The sequence below is a fragment of the Phascolarctos cinereus genome, unplaced genomic scaffold (assembly GCF_003287225.1).
Source record: "Phascolarctos cinereus isolate Bilbo 61053 unplaced genomic scaffold, phaCin_HiC Scaffold_4;HRSCAF=312, whole genome shotgun sequence".
Lineage (NCBI taxonomy): Eukaryota > Metazoa > Chordata > Mammalia > Diprotodontia > Phascolarctidae > Phascolarctos > Phascolarctos cinereus.
Window position 1 is genome coordinate 511,806,896 of NW_027555847.1, and position 21,672 is coordinate 511,828,567.

Below are 21,672 nucleotides of genomic sequence, written 5' to 3' on the forward strand. Positions count from 1 at the left end.
CAAGCTCCTTGAGGGCAGGGCCTGTTTTTCTTCTGGCTTGTATTTGTATTCCAAGCGCACAGTCCAGTGCCGAGCAAATAGTAGGCATTTAATAAATGTTTGTTTTCTTTCTTCCTTCATGTGCAGGGATCCTCACTTTCAGGGTTACAGAAATTCTCTCCAACCTGATAAATCTATCAGGCTCTCTCTGTGTGTCCCACATGCCCAAGGTATCACTAAATAGTATGATAGCATGCATTATTATCGTGTGTGGTGGAATGTAATGAAAAATAGCAAAAGATGACATTTATACAGTATTTTATGATTTACAAAGCATTTTCTAAAAGTAGTAAAATTGTATCCACACAATCCCATGATGTAGAAAATGTGAGCTTCACTCTCCCTCATTTTGTAGAAACAGCAGTAATTCCCATTAATGTGGAGTACTTTAAGGCCCACAAAGTGCTTTCCCATAACTACCCTACTGGACAGTATTTCAATGATTAGGAAATTGAGACTGAGAGAGTTTAAACACCCATCCTAAGATCACTCAGCTAATCCCACTGCAAAAGTTAAAGTTTGGCCTCAAACCCAGGTATTCTGATTCTTGTACTGCCCTAGATCTCTTCCCATTTTTAAAAGACACTAAAAGTCATATATAAAGGGAATTGAAACCAGACAGTCAAGTTTTTCAGCATTTTCATTAAAATTTCAGTCCCTATTGTACATACCTTAGTTTCTATTAGTAGTCCATTCTTCCCTAAAAGACTTTGATGCCCTATAGTAAAATTTTACTCTCTGCTAAATTTTCCTCTCTGCTTTTTTCTTGCTACATATTCATGTATTGAAATGATTATAAAGCTACTCAGTTGCATATTTCCTTCCACACCTACCTTTACCACTTGTATTTAGTAGGTATGCTAGTGGAATATGTTTGACTATAAAAGACACCTTTTAAGAGTAGGGGATTCTCTGAAAGACATATCTGTTTGCAATAGTTATACAGCCTAAGGAAGTCTCTCTCTGTGTTTGGTTTAATAGAAACCAATCTAATTTGTAGATCAAAAGCCTACATTTCATCTATCAAATGTGTACATATAAGAGCTAGAGCAATGAGCAAAAACTGTTTATGTGTATCTGAAATAAGTTACTAGTTATGAGAGTCTGAGCAAATCAAAGGAATCATTTACATAAAAAATTAGACACTAGTTACAAGGATAAAAGGTGTGGTAAGTAACAACACACACACACACACACACACACACACACACACACACACACACACACACACACACAACACACACATATACACCCCCAGGGTCTCAGTATCAACAGATTTTATTATTGTTCACACATCAAGAAGCAATTACTGGAAGCTATTCTATTTCTACACAAAAACATTTTTTTATGAAAATAAAATCCTACAGTGGAATATGCAGTTAATAAAGTATAAGGACTGAGTACTAAATATGTTCATTCATACATTTGTTCTTTTTTTATTCAAATGTTTATTAAGTATTTGCTACAGGAGAGGGCTAGATAGAAAAACAATGAATACCCAATTTCTATATTCTAAAGCTTACACACTCCAGTAAATAATGACACGTGTACAGATGAATGTGCAGCAAAGATCTAATACATTACACTATACTGACAAACACAAAATCTATACACAGAAGATGGCATTAATTTGCTCAGCTTGGTTTCCATTCTTAAAACGGACAATACTATCAATCAAATTTAGCTAATACTATCTAAAATCCATTCTGATTATCATACCTAATTCGTTATGCATGACAAATCATGGATGATTATTGATTTTCAATGATCTTTTTTGTATTTTTGCCTATTAAATACTTGGCTATTTGAAATATAAAAGAAGTTAACAACCCTAAGGCTCAAATGCATGCAAGGCAATTGAAAAACAACAAAACTCAATGAAAAAGATTGTACTTACGATATGGCACCTCTAGGGGGTGACCTGTCATATTGCACCATCCTATTGGGTGGATGTCAGGGCTGTCAACATCCATCCAATAGTCATATTTATGGCTCCAGCCATCAAAGTGGACCTGTCAAAAAGTGTAGTTTGAATAATCAGCATTTTGATAGTCATATATCCAAATATATATATGAAAAAATGTTATTAACCAGAGATCAACATACCACAAGTATAAAATTATCAAAAAATATTATTTGTGATCATAGCAAATAAAAATAAAGTTAAATTGAGAGTTCAAGACACATATATTTCTCAAAGAAATAATAAAACTTTTGACTTTTTGTCTGTTTTTTCTATTACCACAAGTAGATTCAGACATGGGTGAGAATTTTCACAAAAATTAAATGCCATTGTCACACTCTCTATTTAACCAGCTATTGACTTCTCATATCATCTTTTCTCATATAATCAAAAACAGTGATAAAACAAACCGAAACATTTTTTGATTTCCTGACCAGAGTTTTATCATCTCCATAGATGTTTCTCATTTTCATTCTGGTCTCATCTTTCCCCATATGTTTATCTTCAGAAATTGGCACGTTTTCAGGTTTGGCAAACCCTAGGACACTTTTCATCACATCCTAAATACACACACCCAAAAGAAAATATGCCTCCTAATTGCCCACATCAGGCTGAGATGTGGCACTGTTTCCACTATAGGTAAGTAGGGGGTAAATGTAAGTCTTCTATTTACCCAAGTTTAAAAAACACAGTATCAAATGTGGGGGAAGAAGAGAATGGTTAGACAATATTTCTTATGAAGAAGCAGTAAAAGTCAATAGTTTGAGGTGGTAGACAAAAAAATTCAAATGACATCCCAGGCTGAACTTACAGAAGCAAAATATCAAAAACACGAGATTGATGTTTCACTGTAGTCTATTATAATAAAAAAAAAAAATCTGGAGTAGTCTGTCAGGTTCTGGGCCCCACGTCTGAGGGGAGAGAGAAATAAGATAGTTCTTTTCAAGGCTGTTTTCAACACATGAAGGCAAAATGTAGTACAATCAGGAAAAGGGGCCCCTAGGTGGCGCAGTAGGCAGAACACTGGGCTTGGAATCAGGGAGACTCATCTTCATGAGTTCAAATCTGGCTTCACTTCCTAGCTGTGTGACCCTGGGCACGTCATTTAACCCTGATTTCCTCAGTTTCCTCATCTATAAAATGAGCTGGAGAAGGAAATGGCAAACCACTCTCGTACCTTTGCCAAGAAAACCCCAAATGGGGTCATGGAGAGTCAGATAGAAGCGAAAAACAACTTAATAACAAGAATCAGCAGCAATGGGTGGAATTCGCAGACTGGAAATTCTGCAGATGTCAGAGTGGAAGACTGAAGGTTGAGGGGTAGGGATGGGAAGAACTCCTAAGGATCAGAGCTTTCCAAAAGGGGACTAGACTACCTGGGAAAATGGAAGGGACCTCAGAAACCATCCAGTATAACTTCTATAAGAAAAGAATCCTCATTCTAATATACCTAATAAACATCCACCCAAACTCTGATTTAAGACCTTCAAAGCAAGAGGAACTCATCACTTCTTCATGTAGCCCATTACATTTTTTTTTCACAGCTTCAATTGTTTGGAAGATTTTCCTGATATCAAGTTTTTGCAATCTCCCCCTATTGCTACTGGGTTTTCCCTCTGGGGCCAAACAGAACAAATTTAATTCCTTTCTTAGGTGACAGACCTTCAAATATGAGAAGACACCTATCACGCCTCCCCTAAGTATTGCTTTTCCCAGGCTAAACATCTCCAGTGCCTTCAACACATCTTTCTATGCTGTGGACTGAAGGCTTTTGATCATCCTCTTCACATTCTTCATATTCTCCCTGTAATACTTCCCAGGTTATCATAAAGTATGCTGTCCAGAACTGAACACAATAATTCAGATAAGAGAAGAGTACAGTGTGGCTATTACTTCCCTATTCTTGGAAGATATTCCTGTCTTAATGCAGGCAAAGATTGATTAGCTTTTTTTTTTGGTCATGCTGATGAAACACACTGGGCTTGCTGTCCACAGAAAGCCATTGATCTTTGTCAGAAAAATTTCTGTCTAACCATGTCTTATACTGTGAGGTTGATCTTTTCATACCCAAATGTAAGATTTACATTTATCCCTACTGAGTTAAACTTATTAGATTTCTCTCAGTGCTTTATAATGCCAAGAACCCTATGGATCATCACTCTGTCATCTACTTTATTAGCTATCCCATGGTACCATCTTTAAATTTGGTAAGCTGGCCATCTAGTAAGTAGTCATTGACAAAAATATTAAACAACACAGCACAAATCTGAGCCATTACAGGAGATACCCCAGCTATGCTGACATTGAGTTATTAACAACTACACTTTCATAGTTAAGCCACCTGACCATTATGGGGAGACCTTCAAACAAAGCCTGGATAGCCACTTATTAAAGATGTCATAGAGAGGATTCTTTTTCAGGCATCATTTGGATTAGATGATTTCTGAATTTCCTTTAGCTCTGAAATTCTGTGCATAAATATCTAAAAACGCTAGATGAAGACTACTGCCAATATAATATGGTAAGGAAAAGAGGTGTTGTGAGCCTCAGAAATAGAAGACAGAACAGGTGGTATTTCACACAGCATTTAGAAGATTTCTCAGAAATTATGACAGCACCTGGGAGTAAGTGTGAGAGCTGAATTAACTGGATGGTGGTAGCAAATACAATTCTGAAGTGCCAAGGGTTTTAACCTAGAACTGTGAAATGGGATGGAAGAAAAAATACACCTTTATTTTCATTAACTTCTAACTGAAATTTAGCAATTCCTTCAATTGTTTAATGAGACTACCAAAAGAGACTGTGCCACAGAGAAAAGTTAGTAATTCCTGCACTAGAATATTTAACGGAGACAGAATGGGAAGGGAATTGGTGTATTTTTAAATTTTTTATTATGAATTTGACAAACATCAACAAACGTGGATATTTCCATACGCAAAGAACAGAAAGTGTATCATAGATAACACTATGCATATCTATTACATACAGCATAAAGTACATATTATATTTAAACAGTAATACCAATATGTCTCAGGTCAACTGTCTCTTTTTAAACTCCCTTCTGCTCTCTTATGCATCACTATCACTCCCTGCCATTCCACTCCTCTCCCCAAAAAAGAAAAAAAGGCTGGGCTCCAAAAACAAATAAAGTCAAGCAAAACAAATTAACACACTGACCACATATGAAAATGTATGTATCATTTTGTTACCTATAATCCCTTACTGTTGTCAGAATAAAAATATGACAAAAAGATAAACTGAGGCAAATTTCTCCAAGCCTTGATATCATTTCTCAACAGGGCCAGGCCACTTGATGGTCAATGGCTTCCTCCATTTATGCCTAAGACCCTTAAAAGAAGAGCTCCCCTTTTATAGGTTTTAGGGAGTACAGAACAAAGAATAGAACAGGGTACATGAAATCACCGGACAGGACAACATAGAGCTGACGTGAGAGGAACAAAATGACTGGCTGGAAGTTCGGTAACAAAGCACTAGCAAAGACTTCCTCTTTCCTTCCTGAAACTAAGAAGTGCTCACTGTTTGAGTCCAGACGCAAAGTTAGTGGGCCAGACTGTGGACAGCAAACCAGTATCCCTGAAGGATAGCTTGGTGGTGTAAAGACACTAGACCAAACTCCTGGTGCCAAACATCCCCCAGGGATAGTAAAATTCAAGAGTAGTACAGTGATTAGCAGGAGAGCTGGATTTTTAAACTTAATCCATTATGGGCCAGCTGAATCTCTGAACTAAGTTCTGAGACAAAGAACCACGACTTAAGCAGTTGCAGGACAACAGCAGTCAATTGTAAAAAAGAAAATTAAAAAAAAAATAGATACAGGATCAATTCACTGGGCTGCAGTGCGAAGACCACTATTGCCTTTTTGGATATCATGCTTGCTTCTCCTGCCTCTTTTGTCAATTACATGAACCTGTGTTTCTTTGTTATCAGGTAGAGTTTAATTGGAACTGTATTGAAAAATTACTATATTATGCTGATGAAAAGAAAAGGCATCCGTAATTTAAAAAAAAAACAACAAAACTCTGGACTTTAGAAATGCTGAATTTATATCAAAGCTCTACTAATCCTTTACTGTTGACCTTGAGCAAACTTCTCTCCTTCTCTGGGCCTGTTTCCTCAACTCCAAAATAAAGGATTTGGTCAACATGATCACTAAGTCACAGCTCAAGCATTCTGTCATTTTCTAATTTATATCTTTAGTCTCCTCTTGGCATTGATTTGCTACATATTGGCCAGATCATTTAACCTTTCATCGGATCAGTTTCATCACTTTTGATAGATTATGCTGCTCTCAGATATTGTATAGATTTTGTATATTAATATTTGAAAACATCATTTGAAAATATAAAGTGCTAGTTAAGTACCAGAAATAAAAGTAATCATCACAATTAGTAGTTCATTTGTGTTGCTGGGAGCAATAAAAAAAAATGTTGTTTGATTTTTTAAAGAGGCTATAGAGCCTTTAAACTGTTCTCAATTTAATTAATTTTAGTTAAGGAGACAGACTTAAATTTGCTTCTAAAAATAAGTGGAACTTAATTTAATGTGGTCATCATGACACACCTGCTGGATCCAAATTCTTTATCTGGATCAGATCCAAATCACCTCTTCTCCTAAGAGTTAGTGGTCTAAAAACGTGGATGTTCAGTCAGTAGTACACCGGCAGGATCAGAAGGGGAATACTTGTATACAATTTTTATGAATTACCACCCATACTTTATTTATCAACATTAATCCACTGGGGAAGAGTGTAGAACAGGCAAGCAGGAAATGAACACCAGAAATAGTCGGCACATTATGGATGGAAATCAGAAAAGACAGAATAGTGCTCTAGAAGAGTGCTCAGGTCTGAGGCTAGATGAGGTTCCTTCCAACTTCTGAATGTGAGAAACGCCTTTTTGCCTGTTCTATTCTGATGGACTAGTGATTTCAAGAGTGGGTATTCTATATACTAACGAGATTGGGACTGCCTTGGGCTTTCTGATCCTAAGTCATTCTTGCACCCTCTGTCACACGAAAGTTTAATCCTTTTTGAAGCTGACCTGTTAACCAAAGCATCTAGCAACAGCATCCTGTGGGACAATGACTGTCCTATCACCTCCACATTACTCCTAATAAACGCCTCATTCCCTTTCTTTTAATGTCTTAACTCCCTGAATATTCTATCCCCCCATCCTGTCCCATACTGATACACCTGTTCTCATCTGCTTCTATTCCATTCAAAGCCCAGGCAAAGTGCCACCTTCTTACCTTGTACATGAGGCCTTTCCTGATCCCTCCAACTGCTGGTGCCTCTATCCCCATCTTTCCCTCCCCCCGAAATATGATCACTTTTAAAATTTCCTATATAAATTTTTTATCTATTCATTTGTGTGCGTGTTGTTTGCACCAATAGAATATAAGCAACTCAAGAGCAGGAATTGTTTAATTTTGTCTTTGCAGGTGCTGAAAATGGAGTCAAGAGGACCTGAGTTTGAATCGTGCCTCAGATATTTACTCACTCTGTGACCTTAGGAAAGTCACTGAACCCCTCTGTACCTCAGTTTCTTCATCTGAAAACTAGGGTGGGGGATATACTTGATGGCCTTTAAGGTCTTTTGCAGCTAAATTACGATCTCTAGCACCTGACACACATCAAGCATTTAATGAATGCTTGTTGATCATTTGCTCTTATTTCCTACTCAAAAGCACTCCTCTGGACTTCTCCATCATGCCTTGGGAATACCTTCATCCTGGCAAGATCACTTCAGCCCCAGACCTCACAATTCATCGGTATTCACTGTCCCAGGGCCCTTTCCTCTCAGAACTTTCATGGAAGGAGGTGGCCCAGGGCAGACATCACTTCATTCTTCATCTGGCTAGCATTTCTCTGCTTTTCTCCTTCATGTCCTCTCACCAGAGACCTTCTCTCCTCACCCCACCTTTTCTGTTTCCCCTTTTATCTCCATTACACTGTAAGCTCCTTCTGGGCAAAGACTATCTTTTGATAATTTATATTTTCATAATTTACAACAGAGGTTCCCAAAATTATTTGGCCTGTGGCTCCCTTTAAAAAAAAAAAATTCAGTGCCCCACTGGAAATCTACTTTCTTTAACCCTTTAACAGTTTTGTTTTGTTTTGTTTGAAATTTGTATCGCTTAAAAAAATGTATATTTTTTTTAAAATGACATCTTAAATTCAATAATTTATTGTAAATGTGTGGGGTTTTGTCCTGCATTGAAATTTTCACTATACTATATTGTGTCATGTAACCGTACAGTATTGTAAACAAGTCATTACACACACATATTCCTGCCAATGCCTACTGGACTTCCCTACAATGCATAACACATTTGCCTGCCAATACTTGCTTGTTAAGACCTGTTGGTAGACTTGACCACTGATCGGTTATAACTTGCATTTTGTGTGTTTATTTGGAAAATAATGTAATCACTATGACTTTAACTCTGTTACAAAACTGATGAAACATTTACAATGGTTTTTCAAAATGTTCTTATCTTCTCTTCTTTCCTTATGCTTCCACCATCCCCTTATTTTTACTCAGTGTCCTCCGATTACACCCTACTACCTACTACTTCCCCCCAGGATCATTCCACTTTGGGGACTTATGAACAATGCCCAGCAAAAAGTGCTTAATAAATATTGACTGACTGATATGTAATAACATAAAATTCCAAAAAGTAAAATTTGAAAAATAATAGTTTATTTATTACTAATCCATACACACTAATTTTTTAATCCACTCACTACATGTTTTCTCTCTCTCTCTCCTCCAGCCCCTTTCCCTCCTTCTATCTTAGATACTTCTGGGGACGGTATAATTATTAAATGTCTAAACTGATAACAAAACTCATTTTAACAACTTAAGCCACAAATAAGTAACCCGATGTTTAACTCTGTAAAATATTATTAAGGCACAAGGAAATGCAAGTAAGGTATTAATGCTCAAACCACTCTGAAACAAGACTTCTGTTGCATGCATTTTACATACATTTTGTACTTTCTGTTTTTCTGGTCTGGAACTTTTTTGGAGGGGGAGGAAGGAGGGCCATGTCTAGAACTGTAATTTCACATGGAGTGCCAAGTGTTCTGCAATTTATAGCCTTATAGTGGTCTACCTAGCGTCACACTGTTAATATGTATCAAAATCTGGACTTGAGCCCAGGTTTTCCTGACTCTTAAGGAGGCTCTATATTCAATACACTAAGCAGCCTTTCATAGAGTCTTAGTCATAATTAATATTATACAGTACCTGAACTGAACTTTTCTTGAAAAAATAAAATTAAAATTCTAGATTATTCTAGAATTCTAGAAATGCAAGATTTCTATAGGCTTCCTAAGTTTTTTTTCTTTCTAGAATGTCTTTAAATGTTTCTGAATTTGAGCATTGTAAATCATTACAATTTTTGCTCACACAATTAACATTCTTCAGGGGATATATTCTAATGACTGACATTTTATAAGAAAGGAAATATACAATCTCAAAACTGGTTTTGAAAACATTGAAAACATCTATAAATGTTTTCATGGTACTTGTGAACATCTCAACATTTCAAGCACTGAAGCATCCCAATAAGCAATTAGAATGGAGGCCATACATTTCAGTATAAATAAGCTTCTGGGGCTATGTCAAGGGCACTGGCCTCTTCTGACAAAAAAAAAAAATTTCCTTTAGCTATCACTTTGGTAGAAACTTTCAGTATGTCTCATTATTGAAAGAAATCTCTCAGTTCATTGCAAGAAATTTGAGATTCCTCTCTTCATTCAGCGCTTTATTAAATCACTAAAGATTCTATGCTAAGTCACACACATTGGAATTTATGCAACTAAGTTTTGCAAAATCTACAGAAGCCATACCCACAGCAAAATAGATGTCTCTTTTACATCTATCTTTGGGTACTTAACAACTGTTCTCATCACAATACCTGTATATGCTAAATATGAATTTACCTGAAGGCATGGATTGGTCACCTTTCTTTAAGAAGTAATTTAAAATTTGTATGTACTCTAACATGGAACTGGTTAGGACAATATTTCTGGATACTAAGTTCTTAATTGGCTTTAAAATTAAAATTTCTCTTTACTCCAGAACATCTTTTGAGTGCCTTGACTCAATTTCTAAATGCAATTCAGCAACTTGATACTCTCTGAATCCTTTGAATTGACTCAATAATGTAGTACAGGGGTCTAAATTGCAAATAGTGGAATAGTCTTTTTTTTAACCTTTAAAGATAGTTTAAATGTATCTTTCTCCTCATCAAAACATACAACACTAAATATAAACTTTCCCATGAGACTCTACTTTTACCTCCTCACCTTTCCATTTATGTTTGTTGTCCCAACAACTAAATAACCTATTAATCTATCCCAGGTTGTTTTTTTCCAGAGAAATGACTATCTGAAAATATTTTATACGGTCAATAAACTTGTCTACATATCCTTTATCCTGGAAAACCCCCCCACATTTAATCTTAACATTCCTTATAGTAATCATTATATATCTCTCCCCTTACAATGGCTGAACTCCTTGAAAAAGCCATCTATACCTGGTACCTACACTCCTGTCTTCCTGATTCCATGCCCGGTCCACCTATTTATCTCCCAAAGCTTTATCCTTGGCCCAGCTTACTTTTCACTTGATACTATCCTACTTGGTGATCTTATCAGCTCCCATGGTTTCAAATGTTATTATGTATTTGTAGTTGATTCCCAGATCTACAAATCTAGCCATAGTCTCTATGCTGAGTGACAGTTGTGTCTCTGCAACTGTCTTGAATACATCTTGAACTGAATTAGATATCTCAAATTCAACATCCAAAATAGAATTCATTGTCTTTCCCCTTAAAGCCTCCCTTCTTCCAGAAGCCCCAATTCCTGTCCAGGGCATCACCATCCCCATCCTCCCAGTCATGCAGGCCCACAACCTTGGTTCTTATTCATATTCAACTCCTACAGCCAAACCATTACTAAATCTTATTGTTTTCTACCTATACAACTCCCCTTGCTTAATTCCCCTTCTCTCTACCTCACTTAGCCATAACCCTGAAACAGGCTTACGTCACTTTTCACTTGGACTATTGAAATAGCTTTCTAACTGGTTTCCCAGCCTCAAGGCTCTCCCTTTCACATTACCCTTATCTGTACTCTGGGTGTAAATGTAGATATTAAAAATATGTACTTTCTCATTTACAGGTTGTCTTCCCTGTTACAAACTATACTCTTTTGAAGGCAGGGGACATATTTTGTCTTTGTATTAGGAAAGGAATGTGGTTTTGTACTTAGGAAAATTACCAGCACACAGTTAAGTACTTGATAATGATTACTGAATGACTAACAGTTCAGTTGAGCAATTCAGAACTGTTATGGAGATTAAAAGTTCCAAAAATAAAGAAGTCCCAGCTATGGTCTGTCCTCACTTTGAGGGCATCACAGGAAAAGGGATCGGGAACATCTCTGGCTTTGGTGTCAATGCAGAAGTTTGGTGGTTGGATATAGAGCATCCTGGGAACCACTTAGGTATTAAAAGATTACAACATCAATGTCTGATTTCTTTTCAAATCATTTACTATTTTATGATACAGAAGTTGTCATGTTTTCCTCAATCATATAGCATTGTGATGCACTCAAAATAGCAATTGTTGGTGTGGCTGAAGGTATAATTTGATTCAAATACATTACTATCAGTGATTAAAACAAGCGTGTGCAAGACAAAGCTTTAGAAATTTAAAATATTTACTTTTAAATAAATTTTTTTTTCACAAATTGAACCATTTCACTCTGACATAACACAAAAAGAAAACTTTAAATATCAAGATAAAAACATAACATTCAGCTCGTCTGTATTTTTTTTTAGTTCAATGCTAATGTGAATTTCAAGAGCTTACATTTAAATCTTGATAGTTCTCTTGTTGTGCAATATAGATTAAAACTTAAAATGTAAGCCGACAGATATACGTTGTTGATATGCAGCATATTTAAGGTGACCTTAAAATGGGGATCCGAACAACCTGAAAATTTTTGTTTCTGTATCAATTTCTGGTGTTTACCTAGACTGGTTCTCTTGTTCTGAACCGTATAATTTATCCAAGTGACTCCAGGAGCTTTCTATTTGTCTTTCTTGTGTAAGTGAATAATTACCTGAACCACAGCAATGACTCCTGAAGATTAATTAAATCGCTAATGATTTCAAAGAACTGTGGAAAACACTGAACAATTTTCAGGTTACTGAGAATGAATGATTGCTTACATATAACAAATTGGCTAGTTTTTCTGTTTTCAAACATTCCCATGTTCACAATTCATTAAGGAGGCAAAACATGGTACGTTTATCTCAAAACAGATCTAATTTTGAGGAAGACTTAAGAGCTGGAAAGGATTTAAGAGATGTATCAATAGTCCTCACAGGTGGAGTTACTAGCACAGACAGTAATCCCGAGTCCAGCCTTAAGCCAAGGCTCTCTAACTTTATTATTCCACAAGAAAAGCCCTGGTTTTAGAGTCCAAAGCACTCCATCCAATCAAACATTTAATCAGTGACTATGGACCTTATCTACAAATAAGATGGGAAACAATGATACTTACTCTAATATCACAGCTTTATTCTAAAGAAAGTACTTCGTAAACCATAACACTACCTATAGAAATATGAGTTTGTAGTCCAAGTCTGTCTCTTTATTTATGCATGTGTTCAGTGAAGTACATTAAATCTTACCTACCATAATCTGCATTAAGATTAGCTATTCACTGTTCCCTTATTTTTTAATTCAATTTTATTTTCAGTTCCAAATTCTCTCCCTCCCTCTTCTCCCTTACCCACCCACAGAGAAAGCAAGAAAAGCAAAACCTGTTACCAATATGTGTACAGTCAAGCAAAACAAATTTCTGCATTAGACATGTCCCCCCCAAAAAAAGTTTCAACGTGTACTGAGTACATCAACTCTCTATCTAGCAGTAGACAGTCTGTTTCCTCCTGAGACCTCTGTAAATGTGGTGGATCCACTGTGTTGATCCTAAATCTTTCAAAGTTACCTCTACAGTATTGTTATTGTATAAATTTATTCTCCTAGTTCTGTTCTACCTCACTTCGCATCAGTCCATACAAGTCTCCCCAGGCTTCTCTGAAACCAACTCGTCATCATTTCTTACAACACAACAGTATTCCATTACACCCACGTACTATAACTAGTTCAGCTATTTTCCAATTAAGGGGCACCCCTTGACTTTCCAATTCTTTGCTATCATGGAAAGAACTTCTGTAAATATTTGTGTATATATGGGTCCTTACCCTCTTTGAACTCTTTAGAACATAGATTTAGAAGTGTAATGTATTACTAGGTCAAAGGGTATGCACTGTTTAACACCTTTCTGGGCATCAGCTATTTACTTTTCTACAAAACCTCTAGAAATTGGATGTTTTTTTCTCTTTTTATCTCTTCAAATGATTAAGATCTAAAGATGGTTTCTTGGTAAATCCTCAAGGAAAAGAAGGCCATCATCTTCGATATGTTGTTCCCTTTAGGTGAGAAATATATTCTGTTACCTTTCAGGGTATGGACAAAGATTTTTTTTAAAGTAGGCATTTATGTAAAATAATTTATTTTTCCTACTTTTAGCACACTCAATTCGATGTACTATGTTGATTAAGCATACTATAGTATGTTTTGAAGAAATGCAAATTTCAGCAAAAGAAGTAGAGCTGGCCTCAAAAGCCAGGAAGATGTGGGTTCAAATCCTGCCTCTGACACACACTGACTATATGATTCTGGGCAGGTCACTTAACCACTATTACTCCAGTAGTAAGACTGTAAGTTTCAAAAAAAGTGTCAACCTGAATCAGAGGGAATTTGCTTAACACAGTTGTCTATATCCAGGAAATCATATATCTAATCCCTATCACTTTCCTATGTCTTCCCAAGTATTCAATACATTTTGATAAGCCCTTCCTTTGTCAATTATATTGTAATGAACATACACACACATACAGGCTTTAATAAAGCCTTAAAAAGAATACTGAGGTATTATAGCAGCTCACATTCATTAACAGTACTTTCCTCACAACAACATCATTATTTTTTCTGGATGAAGACTGAGGTATTAATTGACTTGACCAAGGTTATTCAGCCATTAAGAATCTAGGCAGGGATTCCAAACCAGACATCCTAGCTCTGATGCCAGCATTCTCCCCCCTACATGGAGCTGCCACGCTATCCCAGAAAAACTCCTTTCTCTGGAACTTGCCCTCTCTTGCAGACTCTCTGCTTCTATTTAATTTGCATTCCAGCACACCCCCTCCTGCCCTACCTACTTACTAACTCCTGTTTTTACACTTTCGGCCATCTTCAGTATATCTCTCTACTTTCATTTTCTTTCACAGACAAGAGTAGTGCTATTTAATAGTTAAAAACAGGGAAGTATTTGAGGATTCTGAAACCCAGTGATAACACTCACGATAATGAGTCTAGCAACTACCTTAGAAATTAGGTTAATGCCACAGGTGTAAAATTAATGAGATTTCAAATGAGTTTTAAATTATTTGGTATCAATTCAAAGTTTAGTACATACATCTAATGCCCTGCTGAAACGGTGCAATAGGCCAATGGCACATGAGGAAAGAATAGGAAGGAATGCATCATCATTTGGTATGTATCACCTTCACCTCCTCTTCCAGCTTGGCCCCCACCCTCAAAGCCATTGTCAAGGTGAGTCATGGCTGCCATTTGCAACTGGCAAAAGGAAAGGCACAAGAGCCCAGGACCCATCTCACCCTCCACTCCTGCTTCCAATCTGCCCACACAGGTAGCCACTGTCCAGAGCAGGAGTGGGGAACCGGCGGCTTCAAGGCCACATGTAGTCCGCTAGGTCCTCAAGTGTAGCCCTTTGACTGAATTCAAACTTCACAGAACAAATCCCCATAATAAAAGGATTTGGTCTCTAAAACTTAGACTCAGTCAAAAGGCTGCCCCCAAGGACCTAGAAGGCCACATGTGGCCTTGAGGCTGCAGGTTCCACACCTATAGTCCAGAGGAACAAACCTTGCGGAACTTTAACCTGGCAACTCCTCTCGAAGGTGCTGCAGCTCCTGCCTCCTCAGGAGCCAGAGCTATTAAAAACCCAAAAAAGAAAGGTCATGATGCCAAACTCCTTGGCACCAACAAATGGTTCAGCATCAGCAAAAAAAAAATGGTTTCATTAATGGAAATGACAGTAAAGAAAGTACATTATTACTGGCCTTGCTGTTGCACTCGAAGGACCATGGTGCCTTTTTATCTACCCTGCAGCTGAAACCTATTTTATATACTCTTTCCCACTATTAGAATATGAACTCATTGAGGACATGGAGTTCTTATTTTTTTATTTGTATCCCCCAGCACTTAGGATAATACTTTACATTTATAGAGTTTAATCTGAACTTTTCCACTCATTCATTCATTCATTCATTCATAAAGTGCCTACTAAGTACTTGGTACTGTACTATCCACTAGGGTACAAAGAAAAAAATTCCTTGCTTTCAAAGAGCTTCCATTCTTCTGTTCAGATCTTTTCAGGCTAACACATAATATAATTCATACACGCCTTGTATAATTCACTGCAGTATTACCTGTAACTAAGAGGAGTTGAAGGACACTCCATTAAATTCACCCTAGGCAGGCTTTTCACAATCACTGAGGTATCATGAGAGAGGAATTCAGTTTTAAATCTATCCAAGCCCTTCCCTACTAAAGACTTAACCAATTATCAAGCCTCTATGTTTTAAGATTTTTGTCTATCAAAATCATCAATGTAGTCAGGTGTTTAATAGACTGCACCTCCTACATTCATCAAAATTGTGACCAAGATTTCTGCAGCAAGAGTTAAACATTCCACAACTCAGGTATAAAAAGTGACTCAGCAATGGTATTAGAACACACACTTCTCCCCTGAGAACACATACACCTCAAAAAAGGAAAATGGTATTAGAAGACGTAAGAAGAAGGTTAGATCTCATAAAAGAAACAAAGGAGAGAGGGGCAGCTAGGTGGCACAATGGATAGAGCATCGGCCCTGAATTCAGGAGGACCTAGTTCAAATCCGGCCTCAGATACATACCATTTATTAGCTATGTGACCCTGGGCAAGTCACTTAACCCCACTGCCTAGCAAAAAAAAAGAAAAAAAAACTAAGGAGAGAGTATGATTTAACAAGAGTGATTAGTCTTTGTCACTGAAAACTGGTCCTGATGAAATCTTTGGGTCAAGTGAAGGAGACTGCTACCTCTTACAGCATAGTCATTATCTGCATTATCATTTATTTATTTTAATAATTTCCATGTGAACTTGAGAATTAGGACACCATTGTTATATGTCAGTGATTTAAAACTAAGCATAGTGGGAAATGTCTTATTACAGTTCATTACCTGTGCAGTCTAAAGAACAATTCACAACTTTTCAAACACAGTGTGCAAATCTAGTGGCTATTAACTTTTTTTCACATAAGTGGTTTCCCATGCCTGGAATATGATTCCTTCGAATTCCTCGATTCCTTGACTTTCTATAGTCCTTTTCCATCTCTTAATGCCCAGTTCAGGTGTCCACTCAACAAAATGTTCCCTAACCTCTGTCAACTGAAAGTGATCTCTCCTTCAAAATGTCCTACAGCAGTGGTATCAAACAGTAATGCGGACCTCTAAACTGTATGTACAAAAGGATCTCTGAGGGATACATAATGACTTAGAAAACAACACATCAACGTTATCTATGTTCTGTTATATCTTTATTTATTTTATTAAATATTTCCCAATTATAATTTAATCTGGTTTGGGCTCCATTCAAGGTTGGGATTAGCTTGTGGCTTGTGACCTGCACTTCTTCTTCCATATAACATATTACCGATTCTCCCCATTACCACTGTAAGACTCATAAAAGCAGGAACTCTATTGTCTTCATTCTAGCATCCTCACAATGCATAATTAAGTGCTCTGCACAAAGTAGAAGACAATTCATAAAGGTTCACTGAATTGAACTCATTTTGGATAACAAAATCTAATTGCCAAAGGATCATTTTGGGAGATATAGCCTTGAGTCTAAAATAATGACCCTAACCTTGATTCCATCTTCTATCCTACAGCCTTTGCCCCCTCTAATACCTTCTCTATATAACTGCTGGTTACAGCTACATAAGCTTTTACTATATAATTCACATGCCCAAAATTCTACAATGTTTATTTATTGCATATCACATTAAATCCAAATTTCTCATCCCAGCATACAAGGTATTGCATAATATGGCCCTCCTTAAACTATGGAACTGTATTATCCACAATTATATAACCTTCTGCTTATAGGAAGATTGGTCTCTTCAAAGTTCCCGGATGACAGACTGTTTATTCCTGCCTTACTGGCTTCATTAACAATAATTCACACATCTACAGAACTTTAAATTTGCAAAGCACAATCCTAAAAACAATACTCTGAGGGGTGTAGTAAAAGTATGGTTATTCTTCCCCATTTATAGATGAGTAAACTGAGACTCAGAGAAGGTGACTTACCCATGGTCACATAACTTGCCATTCATGTTACTGTGAAGATTAAATGAGGAATGTTTGTAGAATGCTGGGTAAAAAGTTAAGCCCTATGTAAAAGTAAGGCATCACAATGAAGGGAAGTATTAGAAACAAAATAGAAACCACCATCCTACTCTGGTATAAAACCATGGTCTATTCATGCCTAGAAGAGTGTGCACTTCTTATGGCCACACCAAGCTACTAGAGAAGAGAAATTAAACTGTAAAAGGAACAGGGAACCCACAGTGGGATAAGGTGAAAAAGATTAGGAACTCTCAATCTGAGAAGAAATCTAAAAGAATGAAAATGAATGAAATAAATGAAAATCTACAAAATGATGAATGGTTGGCTTAATCTTTTTTAAAAAGATGACTTACTGGATTATTGTTCTACAAATTATGTTAACAGAGAAATTAGAATTCTCTGGAGTATAACTTTGGAGGGTTGACTTCATTACATCCTTCCACAATATGTGTCCATGTTGCTGTCAGAGGCAAGAGAATGTGTTGGATAGAGTAGGAGACAGTTATTTATATAGGAATAATGTTCTGATTTATGGCTGAGGAAATCTGCTTTAAAAAAAACTGCAGTAGGATTTCATAATGTTATGTTACGGAATAGTGAAATTTGGTTATAATGGGGGATGGTGGGGTCATTTCTTTAACTAGAAATCTAAGGAAGATAGTGTGGCATTATGGTAGGAGCAAAGAATTTAGAATTACGCAGCTTAGTTTTAAATCACCTTTTGGCTACTTACTTTTGAACTTGGACAAGTCCTACATTCTGGGCCTCAGTTCCACATTTATAAAATAAGGGGGAAAGGGAGATTGATTAAGTGATCACTAAGGTCCCTTTAAATCTGTAATTCTATAATTCCAAGTATTTTAAGAGATATCATGTAAAATGGATATAGATCTCTTCTGCTTGACTCCAGAGGGAAAAAATAGGAGTAATCACAGAATTTGAGTTAGCTGAGCCCTTAGGAAATGTCTAGTCCAAACAATACATGAAAAGAACCTACTTTATAATATGCTCAAAAAGTGGTCAAGAGAGAGTACAGTGGGACTATTGATTCCCTGATCCTTGAAGCTATGCCCCTCAATGCAGCCCAAGATTGTGCTCGCTATTTTTGGCCAAAACATCAAACTACTAAAAGAACAGATGCTGTCTAAACATGCCTCCCTCATCCTGGGAATTTACTTGTGAATCTGATATTTGTACACAAGTGAAAAAAGTGGGTGGAAATTGCAGAGAAGATGATTTTGGCTCAATGAAAGAAAAACTTCCTGATCATTAGAATTATCCAAAAATTAAATGGGCTGAGGAGGTGGTAGTTCCACCCTCACTAGATCAATCAACCAATCAATCAACCAGCATTTAGGTACTGATTAGCTATGTGGCACTGGATTGAGTAATAGGGATAAAAAGACAAAGAAGAAACAATTCTAGCTCTCAAGAAGCCTTTTTCTACTGGGGGGGGGGGAAGAGGATAGTATATATGTATACACATGTGTATACAGAATGGACATACTTCTTTAGGATGAATAAACCTCTTACAAGCTTCAAACTGAATGGTACTCATTTATGAAGTATTAATTAAGATCTTTGAAGATTTGTTGTGGGTTTTTTTCTCTGATACTGCATGACATACGTAGAAGCAGAGGGAAAGCATAGGAGATGATTCTAATTCAATCTCCTCATTTTATAGAATAGGAAACTGAGGTCTCAAGGGAGGAATGGAAGGGTCACCTAGGGTCACACCATCAACAGCATCTGATTTTCAACTCTACTTCTTTGACTACCAAGTGTGAGCAAGCAAGCAACTCAAAACACATTTATTTAGTTTCACATGGTTGACTGTGGTCTAGCTCAATTCTTAGGTGTTTTTCACTTCATTTCTGATCCTGCTGCCTAACCCACTTTCACCATCTCTTAAATCTGCGTGTGTCTTTGATCCTCACTCTGTCTCTCATGTCACTGTGATCTTTCAAGTTACTCTAAATGCAGCTTTCATCTTCTCTTCTGTCTTCTTTGCAGCTCCAATTCTGTGGCTGTTGTAAAATTACATCATTCTTAGGAGACATGTTTTCACAGAAGCCATAAGGAATTGCATATCAAAAACAACATAAACCAGAGAGTATATTTGAGGGTTGTAAACCACTCATGATCTCTCTTCACATCCCTATTTATATATTTACATTTGTTTCAGTTTCCCTCATGGTGACCTGATTTATGCTCCATTCTTAATATGATTCATATTAATGGAAAGATCAGTTATACCTTGGACCAGCTAGTCTATATTGTTCTGAATACATTTTAATCTTTCCCAGTATATTAAGCTCTATTCCTCTAAGTACATTTTTTTTGCCCTAATTCTGTACCTTGTGAAACACCCACAATGCTCTGGGATCATAATAAATAATTCAAATAAAATGAATAATCTTTTGCCTAAAAATATGTTTTCCTATTGTCTTTTTCTCACAGTTCCCTGTGTCCCCTTTCTTCCTCTTTCTAGCCTGACTGCTCCAAATTTCTGTAAAACTCATTCAAATGAAAATTACATTCTAAAAGAATTTTAAAACAAGTATGCCATCAACCAAAGATGAAATAGTAATAAGTGCTCATATTTCTATAGAACCATTAGAGCTCTGTGAGGTAGGTAATACAAAGAGCATTATCACCATTTTATGGATCAGAAGACTCAGTCTTGGAGAGATAAAAATGACTTGCCCAAGGACACACAGGCAATAAAGTACAGAGAAGGGATTTTATGAAGACAGATAAGCATGAGCACTACAAGTTTGTTGAATATCTTCTCCCCAGATAGAGTCACCTCGAAGGCCAAGGAAAGAGAAATAGGGAGTTCCTACTTCTCACCTTAATTGTGACAAGAAGATAGGAAAGAATGACTTTACTTTGAAGAAGACTTCCACCATCTTTGAGAATTCCATGACAACACAGGGAATTCTGATAAAGACTAATCACAGAGAAAAACATTTCCCAAAAGAATAACCTTGACTTTTAGTAACTCGCATCATTGACCTCAGACTTTGCAGACTTCCCCCATATCCATTCTGCCACAGAATGCTACTGATTGAAGCTATGTATTCTAATTGAGCCTAAATCGCTATTAAAAATACAATGTGTGGTGTAAGAATGTGAAGATGCTACCAGAAAGCAGTCAGTAATAGTGCACTAATACATTTCTTTTTATATCTGGCTACTTACAGACCTAATGGTAAGCAAGATTTTCCCTCTACTCTCAAAGAACCCAAACTGGGAAACTCCCATACCAATTGAAATCTAAGTCCTCTGCCTTCAAATCAGGATCTCTCTCAAAAGTAGGTACCATGCTTTGTAATAAGCAATTTATTTAAGACATGAGAACAAACAACCTTTCTTGGCTTTACATAATGAACTGGTATGCACTGTGGACTGACAAGGGATTTTAATGTTGATTAAAATGGCTATTAAGCTGGGTAGTCACATTAAACTCAGAAATCACTGAAAATTAGTGTTCTTTAATTAAAAAAAAAGTCTCAACAATCAACTGAATTCCAACAATCATCCATTAAGTGCCCCCCAAAAAAAAAAGGTACGCATAGCTTCTAACCTCTAGGAACTTCTATTCACAGACCATGGTCCAAACATTTAGAGCTAAATGGGGCAGCTAGGTGGCACAGTGGATAGAGTGCCAGGCCTGGAGTCAGGAAGATTCATCTTTCTGAGTCAAATCTGGCCTCAGACACTAGCTGTGGAATCCTGGGCAAGTCACTTAATCCTCTTTGCCTCAGTTTCCTCATCTGTAAAATGAACTGGAGAAGGAAATGGCAAACCAATCCACTACCTTTGCCAAGAAAATCCCAAATGAGGTCACAAACACAATTGAAACCACTGAATAACAACAACAATGGGAGTTAAGAGGTCATTGAGCCCAATCTCATTTTATAGATACGGAAACACACTGAAAGAAGTTAAGTGATCACACAGCCAGGGAGTGAGTATCTGAGTGAGGATTTGAGCTCAGGTCTTCCTGAGTACACAACTAAAACTACATCCTACCTAGTAGTCTCTAATATAAAGATACAGTATTTACACAAATAAATAACTATA

General features: G+C 36.8%; 1 protein-coding gene across 12 annotated transcripts in view; it reads right to left on the reverse strand.

Moving 5' to 3' along the window:
- The window catches only part of L3MBTL4 (L3MBTL histone methyl-lysine binding protein 4), a 483,848-nt gene that overhangs the window by 249,889 nt on the left and 212,287 nt on the right, over window positions 1–21,672 (reverse strand). For all 12 annotated transcript variants that reach the window (XM_078153507.1, XM_020974982.2, XM_078153506.1 and 9 more), the window contains one exon: window positions 1,937–2,051. In XM_078153507.1, coding sequence (XP_078009633.1) covers window positions 1,937–2,051 — 115 coding nt within the window. The remainder of the gene's footprint in view (window positions 1–1,936; window positions 2,052–21,672) is intronic.